This window comes from Carcharhinus amblyrhynchos, chromosome 10, assembly GCF_965287045.1.
Source record: "Carcharhinus amblyrhynchos chromosome 10, sCarAmb.v2.hapA, whole genome shotgun sequence".
In the NCBI taxonomy this organism is placed as follows: domain Eukaryota; kingdom Metazoa; phylum Chordata; class Chondrichthyes; order Carcharhiniformes; family Carcharhinidae; genus Carcharhinus; species Carcharhinus amblyrhynchos.
The window spans coordinates 48404201-48417352 of NC_137333.1; the positions used below are offsets into that span (position 1 = coordinate 48404201).

Here is a 13152-nt window from a genome sequence, read left to right on the forward strand (position 1 = left end):
CCTCTATCCTATCCATCCCATTCATCATCTTATACGTCTCAATGAGATCTCCCCTCATTCTTCTAAACTCTAACGAGTACAAGCCTAGTTTATTCAGCCTCTCCTCATAGCTCAACCCCCTCAACTCCGGTATCAGCCTAGTAAACCTCCTCTGCACTCCCTCCAAGGCCAAAATATCTTTGCGCAGGTGCAGCGCCCAAAACTGCACGCAGTACTCCAGCTGCGGCCTCACCAATGCCCTATCCAGCTGCAGCAAGACCTCCCTACTTTTATATTCAATCCCCCACGCTATGAAGGCCAGCATCCCATTCGCCTTCCTGACCACCTGCTGCACCTGCAAGCTAGGTTTTTGCGACTCATGCACAAGGACCCCGAGGTCCCTCTGCACCGCCGCCTGCTGCAGTTTTTCACCCCGTAAGTAATAGTCCTTCCTACCATTATTCCTACCAAAGTGGACCACCTCACACTTGCCAACATTAAATTCCATTTGCCATTTCCTGGCCCATTCGCCCAGCCTATCTAGATCCTTCTGCAGACTCTCCACACCCTCCGCACAATTTGCCGTTCCCCCAATCTTGGTGTCATCAGCAAATTTCGACACCCTACACTCGGTTCCCTCCTCCAGATCATCTATATAAATGGTAAAAAGCTGAGGCCCCAGCACCGACCCCTGGGGCACTCCACTAGGCACCATCCACCAATCCGAATAGCACCCGTTGACCCCCACTCTCTAAGGAAAAAATGGGTCCTATCAGAGATGAAGAAGGGAACTTGTGTGAAGATGCAGAGGATATGGGTTAAATTTTAAATGACTTTTTTGTCTCTGTATTCACAAAGGAAAGGGGTGATATGGGTAGATTAATCTAAGAGGAGGAGTGTGAAATATTGGATAAAATAATCATAAAGGGAGAGGAAGTGTTAGAGAAGTTGGAATCCTTAGAAGTGGATAAGTCACCAGGGCCGAATGGATTGATCCCTAGGATGTTGAAGGAGGTCAGGGAGGAAGTAACAGATGCTCTGAGGGTTATTTTCCAATGATCACTAGACGTAGGTGAGCTGCCAGGGGATTGGAGAAATTCAAATATGGTTTAGTTATTTTAAAGACGTACAAAAGAAATGCTAAACAATTATAGGCCAGTTAGTCTTACTCCCGTGGTGGGCAAATTGTTAGACTCAATTCTGATGGATCAGACAAACTGTCACTTAGAAAGACATGAACTCTTCAGGGATAGTCAGCATGGCTTTGTTAAGGGAAGATCATGCCTTACAAACTTGATTGAATGCTTTGAAAAAGTGGCAAAGAATCAATGAGGATAGTACAATGGATGTTGCCTACCTAGATTTTTGTAAGGCATTTGAAAAGGTTGCACATAGCAGACTGGTTAAAAAAGTAAAAGTCCATGGTAATGTGGTGAATTGGGTCCAAAGGAAATAAAGGATAATTCTCGACAGCTGCCTTTGTGAATGGAAAGTTGTTTCAAGTGATGTTCCACATGACTCAGTGTTGGATCCCCTGATGTTTGTTTTAAATCTTAATGATTTGGATTTGAACATGGGGGCATGATTGGAAAATTTACAGACAGTGGATAGTGTAGAGGATAGCTGTAAATTCCAAAATGATATAGATATGTTGGTGGAGTGGGCAGGAAAGTGGCAGATTGAGTTCAACTCTGTTAAGTGCATTTGGAGAGGTCAGATAGTAAATGGGAGTACACAATAAATGGGAATATACTGGGAAGGTTAGATTAAGTGAAGACCTTAGTGTGCAAGTGCACAAGCCCCTAAAGTTGGCAATACAGGTAGATGAGGTTGTAAAGAAGATATATGGAATGCCCTCCTTCATTGGCAGAAGTATAGAATACAGAAGAAGGGATATAATGATGAAATTGTGTAAGATGCTGGTGAAGCCACAACTGGAGTATTGTGTGCAGTTCAGTTCACCACATTAGAGAAATGATGTAATTGCGCTGGAAAGAGTGCACAGAAGACTTAGTAAAGTGTTGCCAAGGCTGGAGAATTGTAGCTATGAGGAGAGATTGGAGAGGTTGGGGTTGTTTTCCTTGGGACAGAGAAAGCTGATGGGTGACATGATTGAGGTATACAAAATTGTAAGGGATAGGGATAGAGTAGACAGGAGGAACCCATTTCCCTTGGTAGAGAATTCAAAAGCCGGGAGTCATAGATTCAGATAAGAGAGGGAATTAGAAAAAACCTTTTTATGCAGAGGGTGGTAGGTGTCTAGAATTTGCTGCCTGAGTCAATAGTGGAGACACAGACCCTAAACTCACTTTAAAAATACGTGCATTTGTGCCTTAAGAACTGTAAGTTGCAGGGCCATGGGCTGTATGCAGGAAGATGGGATTAGAAAGAACACTTTGGTGTTTTGGGTCAGCAGCACAAGATGGGTCGAATGGCTCCCTTCTCTGCTGTTATCATTTCTATGGTTCTATGATGAATCAAGATGGAAGCTAAAATCACCTAGACTTAGAAGCCATGTGGTGCAGCTGCTGAGAGGTGAAAGCAACAAAGATAGCTCCTTGCAAAAATTGGCATGGTATTAGGGTCAGTGGTAGAGAGACAGCTTTTTAAATGGAAAGGCGAGAGCGGTACAACATGATGAGCTTTCAAAGGAAGAGAAAGTGCCAAAGGTATAAGGGGACAGACCAATATATTTTTCAGATGAGTCACAGCCTAGAGAGTGAAGTGTTGAAAGAAGTAGCCAGGCAGGGGAGATTTCAGTTAGCGGGAAGATGTCAGGTTATCTTCGGGGCTATGATGCTTATGCAATCTTCCAAAATAAACTTATGGATTACAAGGGTGTTGCTCATGGATGAATGGACAATCTTGAGGGAGGTATTGTGAAGGGGTTGAGAGCTGGACCTTTGACAGATTTCATAAACTAAGTATTGGGAAGGGAGAAATGGACAGGAGGTAGTGTCAAGATCAGCTGCTGTTGTTGCACTGGGTGGGAAGGTTGGTGAGAGGGTAGGATGGGGCAATTGATGTGGAGAAGGCAGAGAGTGTCTTGTTGAACCTTCAGTGAATGGTAAGTGAGGCACAGAGGAAAGCATCAGACATGCCTAACAGACAAACTTATCATGGGCCACTTGTAAGATGTGCAAGAAAGCAGCAAATTGTGTAATTCTTCAAATATAACCAACTGAATGCTGAAAGGAGCCAGAGGTGAAAACAATGAAATCTGTTGTGACTTTGACAGCCACGGGTATCAATTGCTTATCTGGTTCACTTGGAAGGAGTCTTCTTCCAGGGAGTCACAAATGCAAATGGCCATCTGACAGGGGGTGTCCTGAGACATTGGTGCTCAGTCATGTCCAGGAGGCTTTTCCCCTGCCTGTAAATCCTAAATTGGAGTCATTGCCTCATGTGAACTGCAGCTCTGTGCATAGCCTCACTAACTTATGGAGTAGCAGGTAATGAGTCGAGGCCTGCTGTTACTCCAGGTAGTAGTGTTTCTATTTCTGGTGATGGTGCTGCTGCCACACCTCTTATTCTTCATCTGGTGTCCAAGGTAAAGTCACATAAGCGATTCCCTCGCTAAACTCAAAGGTGGTGCAACATCTAGGCTCAAAATAATAGGAATGGTGTCCTAAGAAATGGAAATCACCTCTAGTGGAGTGAAAGCAAACACTCAGAACAGTCCTATGAGCAAAAGCCTTTGACTTAGGAAAGAAAGCAGGTGTGAGATCTTAGGATCTAAAGCATTTCTTGTTTGTCACTTATTCAGCCCCTGAAAAATCATTGCCCCCTTGCCTGAATTTTCCTGGCGCGTTTTGTGATGCCTGGGAAATCCATGCCCACAAGTCAAATCACGGTGAAAATAACTGACCATTTGCTAACCCACCTACCTGTCCCAGGCACTTCCAATCACACTGAGGTTGAAGGTAGAAGTCAGCAGTTTATTACTGGCGTCCAGTCACACCAACAATTTCAATCCTTTTTAACCTGCCATCCATTCACCAACTCATCTACATTGTCAAATTAAAATTCCCCCAAAATGTCTGTTCAATGAAATTTGCAAGCAAACTCTTCACCACTATCCAGGAAGGAAACCACAAGCTGTTAATCAAATCCAGTCTCTGAAGTCAATCACGCATATAAAGATTAATTCTAATTGCGTTTTGAAGAAAGTGAACATGTTAAATTTGACAACTTTTTTTAATAAAGCAACATTTTGAGTACAGCTCAACATGTCATATTTCATTATCACGTATGATGTGGCACATTTTCCATTTGTTCCAAAAGTGTAGCTGTGATGTAAAATTATGATTGCAGAACTTACTAAGTATAGCATTTTAACACAGTAACAAGATTGGTTCAACACTTGAAAATTACAATGAAATAAAAATCAACAGAATTTGTAGTTTCTGATTTGATATCAATTTGTTTGATTCTGGAATGGCTGTGAAATGTAAATTGTTTTGTAAAAGAAGCAAGAATTTTTGAGACTTTTGATGTTCACAGTGTGCCTCTTCTCTGCTTGTCTTGTAGTGTATAGTAGCACATTTATGTACATCTATTTCATGGAAATCTTCATTGTAGAAGACCACGTGGAAAATGTAATGATATACCTAAAGGGCACAATTACATGACATTGATTTATTAGGCTCATTGTGTAACTGGTCTGCTCTTTAATGCCACTCCATATGTTAACACTGATATTTGACAGATTGGGTTTCTTTGCACAAAGAAAATTTGATGAAAAGCAACACTCACCAGTTATACAATAAAAAAAGATAAAAAGAACAAGAGTGTCAGGTTTCTGTGATGTGGCATGTACATGACAAAGTTTTGTCTGATTATACAATTGACTTGTTTTTCAGACCTTGACCTGATTCACAATGTCAACAATTGTACTGTAGAGAACAAACTACAAACGTGGGTTTCCTCCGGGTGATCTGGTTTCCTCCCACACTCCGAAAGATGTGCTGGTTAAGTGCATTGGCCATGCTAAATCCTTCCTCGGTGTACCCGAACAGGCACCAGTGTGTGGCGACTAGGGGATTTTCATAGTAACTTCATTGCAGTGTTAATGTAAGCCTACTTGTGACTAATAAATAAACTTAAAAAAAATTAACTACTGTTGCAAGGGAATAAACAAGAACTGCATGGCGTGCATGTGTTCAGTGATCTGTTGGTGCCTTCATCTCAAAAGACTTGTGATTAACCTTCACAATGTTACACAATAGGGGTATTTGCAAAAATACATATTTTATTATACTTGAAGTTATGGGACAATATTAAAGCTACAATTAAATTTGCACAAAAGAATGTTACTGAGAGATGAAAATTAATTTTGTTTCCGTCTTTCACAAACTTGTTGTGAGGGAATCTATGTTTGAATTTTGTTTGTGTTTTTGACGTGGGCGAAGGATTTCAATTTATGGCATGCCTGGAACATTGGTTCAATGGCAGACAGGGGTGGGAAGGAGGAACCTGGGCTTTGACACAAAAAGAGTGACCCGATAATTAAGTTTACTAGGCAGCGTGTTAAAAGGGTGGACATGACAATTAGTTAGAACAGGTGAAGAAGAAGGTTGGCTCCATGGATCAGAAGCAGTGTCATTAGCTCCGTGCTAATGTGGGGCTGGAACTTAGACAAGCCCTGGGCCAATTGGTTGGCCAGTGCAGCTGGGAGCTGGGGCTCAGGGAGAACACAGGAGCAGTTGATAGTCCCACTCTGTTGAGGAGATGAAGCCCAGAACAGACCCTGGAGAAGTGGATGCTCAGTGCAGCTGGCAGTGGGGCTCCAAAAGACCCAGGAACAGTGGTCAACTCTAGCAAGCTGAAGTGCATTTGTCTGCTTCTGTGAAGCGGGTAGCTGGGACAAAGAAAAGCCCATAAGCAGTAGTGTCTTGCTTGACACAGTTTGCGAGCTGAGATCGTGCTGCAGATTAGATGGTGTAGTGTGGACTTGTAAATTTAGTGGGACATAGTCGCAGGAAAAAGGATTAAGTAGCCTGAAGGTAAGCTATCACTGGGGCAATTGGAGCTGGAGTACTGTTGTCTGACAACTCATTGCAGGCAGGAGAAGCAACAGAATTTTCAAACTGATTTTGAGTTGCTGTTGAAGGAAACATGAGGCTGTATCCTCAAAAGAGAGGATCTGAAATCCTTTATAAGGAAGGCAGTGCTTTAAAGGGTAGTTGTGACTCAGAGTGATCACCCGTGTCTGGGTAGATTGCTAAGATAATTCATGGGCTGAGATTTTATGACTGTATTCTCTTCACGACTGTGATTTCAAAATGTTGTCTACTTTACAAAAAGGCCAACTAAGGAATTGTGAAATAAATGCTGGCCAAGCCAGCAAAGCCCACATCCCTTGGATGAGTAAAAAAGTTACTGGTCCCTACTGGATTGTAACACTGTACTTAGTTTGGGTTAACATAAAATTATATAATGATAGAGTGACATTCTTCAATTGTGTACATAAACAGGACTAAAAGCAAACTTCAATTTGAGCGTAATGTAAAATATAGTTTTTAAAAAATTCATTATAACAGTGAAAAGGTTAAATGAAGGCAAAAATTACATGTATCTGTGTGGACGTGTGATTATTTTATGGATGGTTGCTCAGGAAGAAGAATGAAAACCTGTTAATCTCAGCTACACCGCAGGGGACACGTAAGAACTTCCAAGTTATTCAGAACCAGTTTGAACAAACTTTCCCGCTGTTTAATTGCTCTTCATTAACAATTTTTAATGTAAATTTCTTCAACATATCACCGCACCACATAATCCTTACAGGTTTAGAAAATCTGATAAATAAATTAATATTACCATTCACTATTCTGTATGAAAAAGCGATTTTGTTCATATAGAATGTCTTAAAGGTTTCCAATTCGTTTTTATTCAAATCCATTTATTTCAGTAATGCCCCTTTGCTTGAATGTAAACATTTTATTTGAAGTAAGTGGGCGTCAGTTCTTATCTGGGATAATTTGGAGTGTTGACAATGATGTAAAATAGGCTAAATTGTTAGTTTTGATAAGAACCAAATTGCAAATGCAAAAAGAATGGCTGATCCGCACCAGTGAAGTGCTTCACACTTTAATTTGGTTGACTTCACTGGAAATAACAATAAGGTGCGATGTTTACTGGGTGGCTGAACTGATACCACCCATTTGTTTTTATTTTACCAGGGATGAGATTGCAAAGCACTCAGGTGTGCCTTCTGAACATCCTGCCAGGATAGCCCTTCTGGCTTTCTCCAAATCTTTTCCTGGGTCAACTACCCAAATCCAGACCTAACCTGACCCACGGCAATGAAGATCTTTCTCCGGAAACAGATTGGGCCAAGTTGAAATGTTCCTGAAAATCCATCCATCCATGTTTGATAGGCATGAAGAAGGGTGAGTTCATAGTTTGGTGTGATTGAGATAGTAGCTGAATGGCTGGAGGGTTGAAACATTCCTTTATATATGGCAAAGCATATCAGCTAAGATTTTGATGCTAGGGCATCTGTATTGATGCAACGCAAATGTTCATTCAGGCCCTACTCCATGATTATCTCCACCAGCTATAAGAGCCTCAATTCATCACTTCAGTATTGACAAAAATCAAAATTGTTGCATGGCGATTACAACAAAAAAGTCCGTAAACAGAAATATCACCTTGAAAGATTTTGTTTTTACAACATGAACCAAGGATTTCCGAATACACATGATTGGAAACTGCAGACCAGCATATTTGAGTAAATGAATAACTTTACACAGAGTTTGCTTTAACCTGATCATCATTATTATTTATTGCCGGTGACGGTTTTGTCTTCTGTGCCTCAGTTCCACCTTTGGATGTTTCTTGAAACAAACGGCGTGGTGCCCACAAGGAGGTTATGATCCTTTTATATTCTTTTCTGAAGTTTTGGTTCAACAGTCCATATATAATTGCATTAAGGCAACTGTTAAAGTAGGCCATGAAGTAACTAAGGACGAAGAGCCACTCTGGGATTTTTGGTGCAATCTTCTGTGGATTGATAGCCACAGCTAGGCCAATGAAGTTCAGGGGGGCCCAGCAAAATGCAAAAAGCACAAAAACTAAAAACATAGTCAGAAAGTTTCTGAAGTCACTTTGCTTCAGTCCTGGCCTCACATCCGTTTTGACTCGCCTCCTCACTTGAATCACCAAAATCCAGATTCGCAGGTAACAAAATGACACCACTGTGATAGGAACCAGGAAGTGAACGACCACCACAACAATGGTATAAGAGGAACTAACTGTCTGAGTAAATGTACAGGAGTAGACGCGGGCATCATACTGTAAGGATCCAACAAAAAAATTTGGTACGATTGCAAGCATTGTTAATGCCCAGACCAGGAACACAAAGATCATTGTGTTGCGCCAGCTATATAATTTGTCATAAGTCAGACTGTGACAGATGTAGCAGTATCTGTTTATTGCAATTGCTGTGATATTAAAAATTGAACCTATCACACTTAGACCCATCAAAAAGCCACTCACTTTACAGTGAATGTCACCAAGGAACCATCCATTGTGAAAAATTGCAAAGAGTATTACTGGATATGGATACACAGCCACGACAAGGTCAGCAAACGCCAAGCTTACAACAAACACATTACCTGCAAGAGAACAAAAGAAAGAACTGTTAAACCAAACTTAATCATCATTTACCCCTAGGGCATTCTACAATGACTTCTATCAGTGTAGGTTACTCATCATTCATCTTTTTGACATTGCACAACCTCGCTACTAGAGAATGGCTGCCATATTTGTTGATTTAACACCAGGTATTGATTTTAAGTATTAGGAGTCATTGGCAAAGCGTTACTAACTCAGTCCACAGTCCCTCTAAAGCAAATCTAGAGAGAGAGACAGGGTGGGCGGGGGAAGACTCAATTTATTGCAAACAGGACTTTGAAGTCTCTCCTAAGATAAAAACATCTGCATCTTTATAATAATTGCATTTTAAGAAAGAATGCAGCAAGAAACTGGGAAGTTAACAACGTGGGAAATAGAATCCAACAGTGCAGAAGGGGTCCATTCAGCCCATCAAGCCTACACCAACCACAATCCCACCCAAGCCCTATCCACATAACCCCATGCATTTATCCTAGCTAGTCCCCCGACACTAAGGAGCAATTTAGCATGGCCAATCCACCTAACCCGCATACACGTCTTTGGACTATGAGAGGAAACTGGAGCACCCGGAGGCTACTCATGCTAACACGGTGAGAATGTGCAAACTCCACACGACAGTGACCCAAGTCGGGAATCGAACCCAGGTCCCTGGTGCTGTGAGGCAGCAGTATTAATAACTGTGCCACAGTGCTGCCCTATAGCATTATGTGAAACAATTTCTGCCTTGTCAACCAATTATTTAACCCATTGGTCATACCTACTGCTTCTTGTAGTGTAATGAGGTAACTGCACTCCTTGTAATGACATTTAGATTTGTGAATTGTAATTCAGAAGTGTAGAAAAAGTAATGAATTGTAATCAGACTCTGGGTTTTACCCCAGAAAGATTTCAGCTCAAAGTGTAATTTACCTCATCTTCCCAAAATAAATTTCCTTAAAGTGGACTCACTTGAGATATTTCTAAATTTGCACATTCAAAAATGGAACAGTCCAGACTAAACCAGAGCAGCTAACAGCTTGAAGTAGATTAACTTCTGATTTTAAAAAGATATACTTTCTTGGATGGAAATCATTGGTAACATCAGCATTCATTGCCCATTCCTAACTGCCCTTGAGAAGGTAATTAGGAGCCATCTTTTTGAATTACTACAGTCCATGTTGTGTAGGTATATTTACGATGCTGTCAAAGGAAGGCCATTGATGAAGCAGCTGAAGATGGTTCAGTCTTGGAATAACTAACGACTTCACAGGAAAAATATCTATACATGTAAAATTTAACATAGCTAGTAAAAAAACAAATATTATGCAACTGTGAACAATATAGGTTATTTCAGGACGAATGGGGGTTATTTCAGGACAATATTAGCAGTATTTCAACAATGAGAAGGGTTAAGTCCCGACCCGATGTAATGATTAATTTCAGCCTGATGTTAATTTACCTAAAGTACATACCAGCACCAGGCTGATCCCAACAGTTCTGCGCAAAACTCCATGAAGGCAAAACACATTCTTTATAATACCCACAATAGCTGATGACAGATGGGCTAATTTGTATATTTCAGTGCACCATCTTTTGGTAACTGCATTGGTTCTGAATTATGTTAATAAAAATTTCACACATTACATCATTAATGGTACAGAGGAAGCTGCTAATGGTTTATCAATAAGATGCTTGGTGTGATATGGCCCCTTTAAGGGGTGATTATTTGCAGATCACATGGCCCTCCTAGTGCCTATCAGAAAGAAGCACATGAACCTCTGCCTATTGGGTGTTCAAGCCCAGTTGTGGTATGTGGTACGTGGTAGGGCAGTGTGAGCAGAGGAGTCACTGGGACGAGAGCTGTATCTGTACTGAACTTGTTTGTATATAATTTTAACTGTTCAATAAATCACTGTTATGATTCAAGGCTTTCTCTTTGTGTTACCTCACACAACAATATTGGCAATGAGAATAAGTCAGCCTACAGTCTAAGATATTAACATCTGAGGGGGATGTTTAATTATTAGTGTCACAAGTAGGCTTACATTAATGAGGCAATGAAGTTACTGTGAAAATCCCCCAGTCGCCACACTCCGTCATCTGTTCGGTACACTGAGGGAGAATTTAGTATGGCCAATGCACTAACCAGCACGTCTTTCAGACTGTGGGAGGAAACCAGAGCATCCAGAAGAAACCCACGCAGACATGGGTGAGTCCCTTGAAAACTAGCAAAGAAGGTAAGAAGTCATAGTACCAACAACAGTTGCTACTGTTTGGGAAAATTGATCCATTTGACCTTGAGTTTGAAAGTTGGGGCCAGTACATCGAAAGACTTTGATATATTTTCACAGCCAATGAAGTAACTTCAGAAGAAAACCAGGAAGTTACTTTACCCTCAGTTTGCGGCCCTTAAATGTTTAACCTCATAAGAAGCCTTATACCGCTATAGGCACCAGATACTAAATCCTTTCACCAGCTAGTTGCAATTGTAAGTGAGCACTACAATCTTTGACCCGCCATTAATGTGCAGCAATATAAATTCCACTTAACTGTGAGGGACCTGGGGAGACAATTTCTGATTTTGTTGCCAGCTTTCACCATATGGCTGAACACTGAGCTTGGTTCATCCTTAAGTGATGCATTGTGTGATTATCTCATTTGCAATACTAACAGTTTGAATATTCAGTAGAAGGTGCTGGCAGAAATTAAAATATCCTTGGGTAAACCGGTTGAATTGGCTCAAGTGACTAAGGGCGCTGAACAGGGAGCTTTTGAACTGCAAGACATGCTGGGCAAGGTGAACAAAATTTGGTGGGAAATGGCGTCTTCTTGGAATACCAGTAGCTAGGGCCCAGCGGAGCAAGAGAAATCGTCAGGCACAAGGGTTTGATGAGCATTAGCATCCCCAACACAGATGCAAATATAAAGAGTTCATTTGTTTCAGATGTAATTGGAAAGGCCACACACAAGCCAGATGCAGAGTCAGACAGATGGCACCTAGTTTCCAGAAGAAAAAGGTGAGGACACCAGTGAACAAGATTGGGGAAGATTTGGAAGAGAAGCTGTAAGTTTATAAGCTCAACAGTGTCAGGTTAAGTCAAACAGCCCCTATCGAAATCTCCCTCATGGTTAACAGACATGTATTAACTATTGAGGTTGACACAGATGCTTTGGTCACAGTAATAGGAGAGCAAAGATGCAAGTACTTACAGGAAAATTTGCAACTCTGGAGGCTTAGCATTACAATGGCCAAGTTGGCAACCTGTATCAGAGAGGGTCTGAAGATAATGGGTAGACATTAATACCCATGTTTCACAAGCACTAGTCTGCCCAGCTATCCTGATGATAGTTAAAGGACAGAGGCGAAGCCTTATGGGATGAGACTGGCTGAAGTGAATCAAGTTGAACTGAAATATTCAACATCATAGATGGGTTTTCCAGGAGCTGTGGTACAAGTATCAAGAAGTCTTTCAGAGAGAGTTGTGGTGCATACAAGGAATTAAGGCCAAAGGTTATGTGAAGCCTGGGTCAACACCAACATTTTTTCAGAGCCCAGCCTGTCTCTTATGCCTTACAATAAACAATTGAAGGTTGGGTCGAAGCAATTGGGAGAACTAGGGATATTGAACTGGTATAATTCTCCAAGTGTGCTGCTTCAATAGTTCCAGTTAAAACCAGACTGCACAGTGAGGATTTATGGTGATTACAAGTTGACCATCAACAGGGCTGCCCAAATAGATACCCTATTCCTAGGATAGAAGACCTTTAGTCAAAACTGGTAGTAGGCCCCAAGTACACAAAATTGGACTTAAATCGTGTGTACCAGCAGTTTGAGCTGGAGGAAGACTCAAGGAAATTTGTCAGCATTAATACACAAAAAGGCTTATTCCAATGTACGAGGTTGCCCTCAGCATTTTATCTGCAGACACTAAATCTTTCAGCGCACCATGGAAAGCCTTCTGCAAGGTATCCCAGGAGTTGTCATGTATCTGGATGATGTCTTAATAATCTGGGTGTCACGTGGAGAGCGTAGGACTAATTTGGAGGAAGTCTTCAAGAGATTCAAAGAGGCTGGTATCTGCTTGAAAAGAGAAAAATTAATTTTCAAGCTGAAAAGGTTTATATTTAGAATTCAAAGTTGATGCAAAAGGCTTTCACCTACTTGATGAAAAGGTAAAGGTAATAAAAGAGGTGCCTGTACTAAAGAACATGACAGAATTGAAGTCCGTTCAAATTTACCTAAGATGGCTGTCTTCACCAAATTTGTCTACCAACTTGGCACCCTTACATCAACTTCCAAAAAAAATCATCATTGATTGATCAGCATTGCCAACATTGATTTTTTTTGGAAGTTGATGTAAGGATGCCAAAATGGTAGACAAATTTGGTAAAGACAGCCATCTTAGGTAAATTTGAACGGACTTCAATTCTGTCATGTTCTTTAGTACAGGCACCTCTTTTATTACCTTTACCTTTTCATCAAGTAGGTGAAAGCCTTTTGCATCAACTTTGAATTCTAAATATAAACCTTTTCAGCCTGAAAATTAATTTTTCTCT

General features: G+C 41.0%; 1 protein-coding gene across 1 annotated transcript in view; it reads right to left on the reverse strand.

The window, feature by feature from the left end:
- Positions 1–7725: 7725 nt before the first annotated feature.
- Positions 7726–13152, reverse strand: part of LOC145349371 (melatonin receptor type 1B-like) — an 84683-nt gene continuing 79256 nt past the window's right edge. The window contains exon 2 of the mRNA XM_080197886.1: positions 7726–8597. Coding sequence (XP_080054012.1) covers positions 7726–8597 — 872 coding nt within the window. The remainder of the gene's footprint in view (positions 8598–13152) is intronic.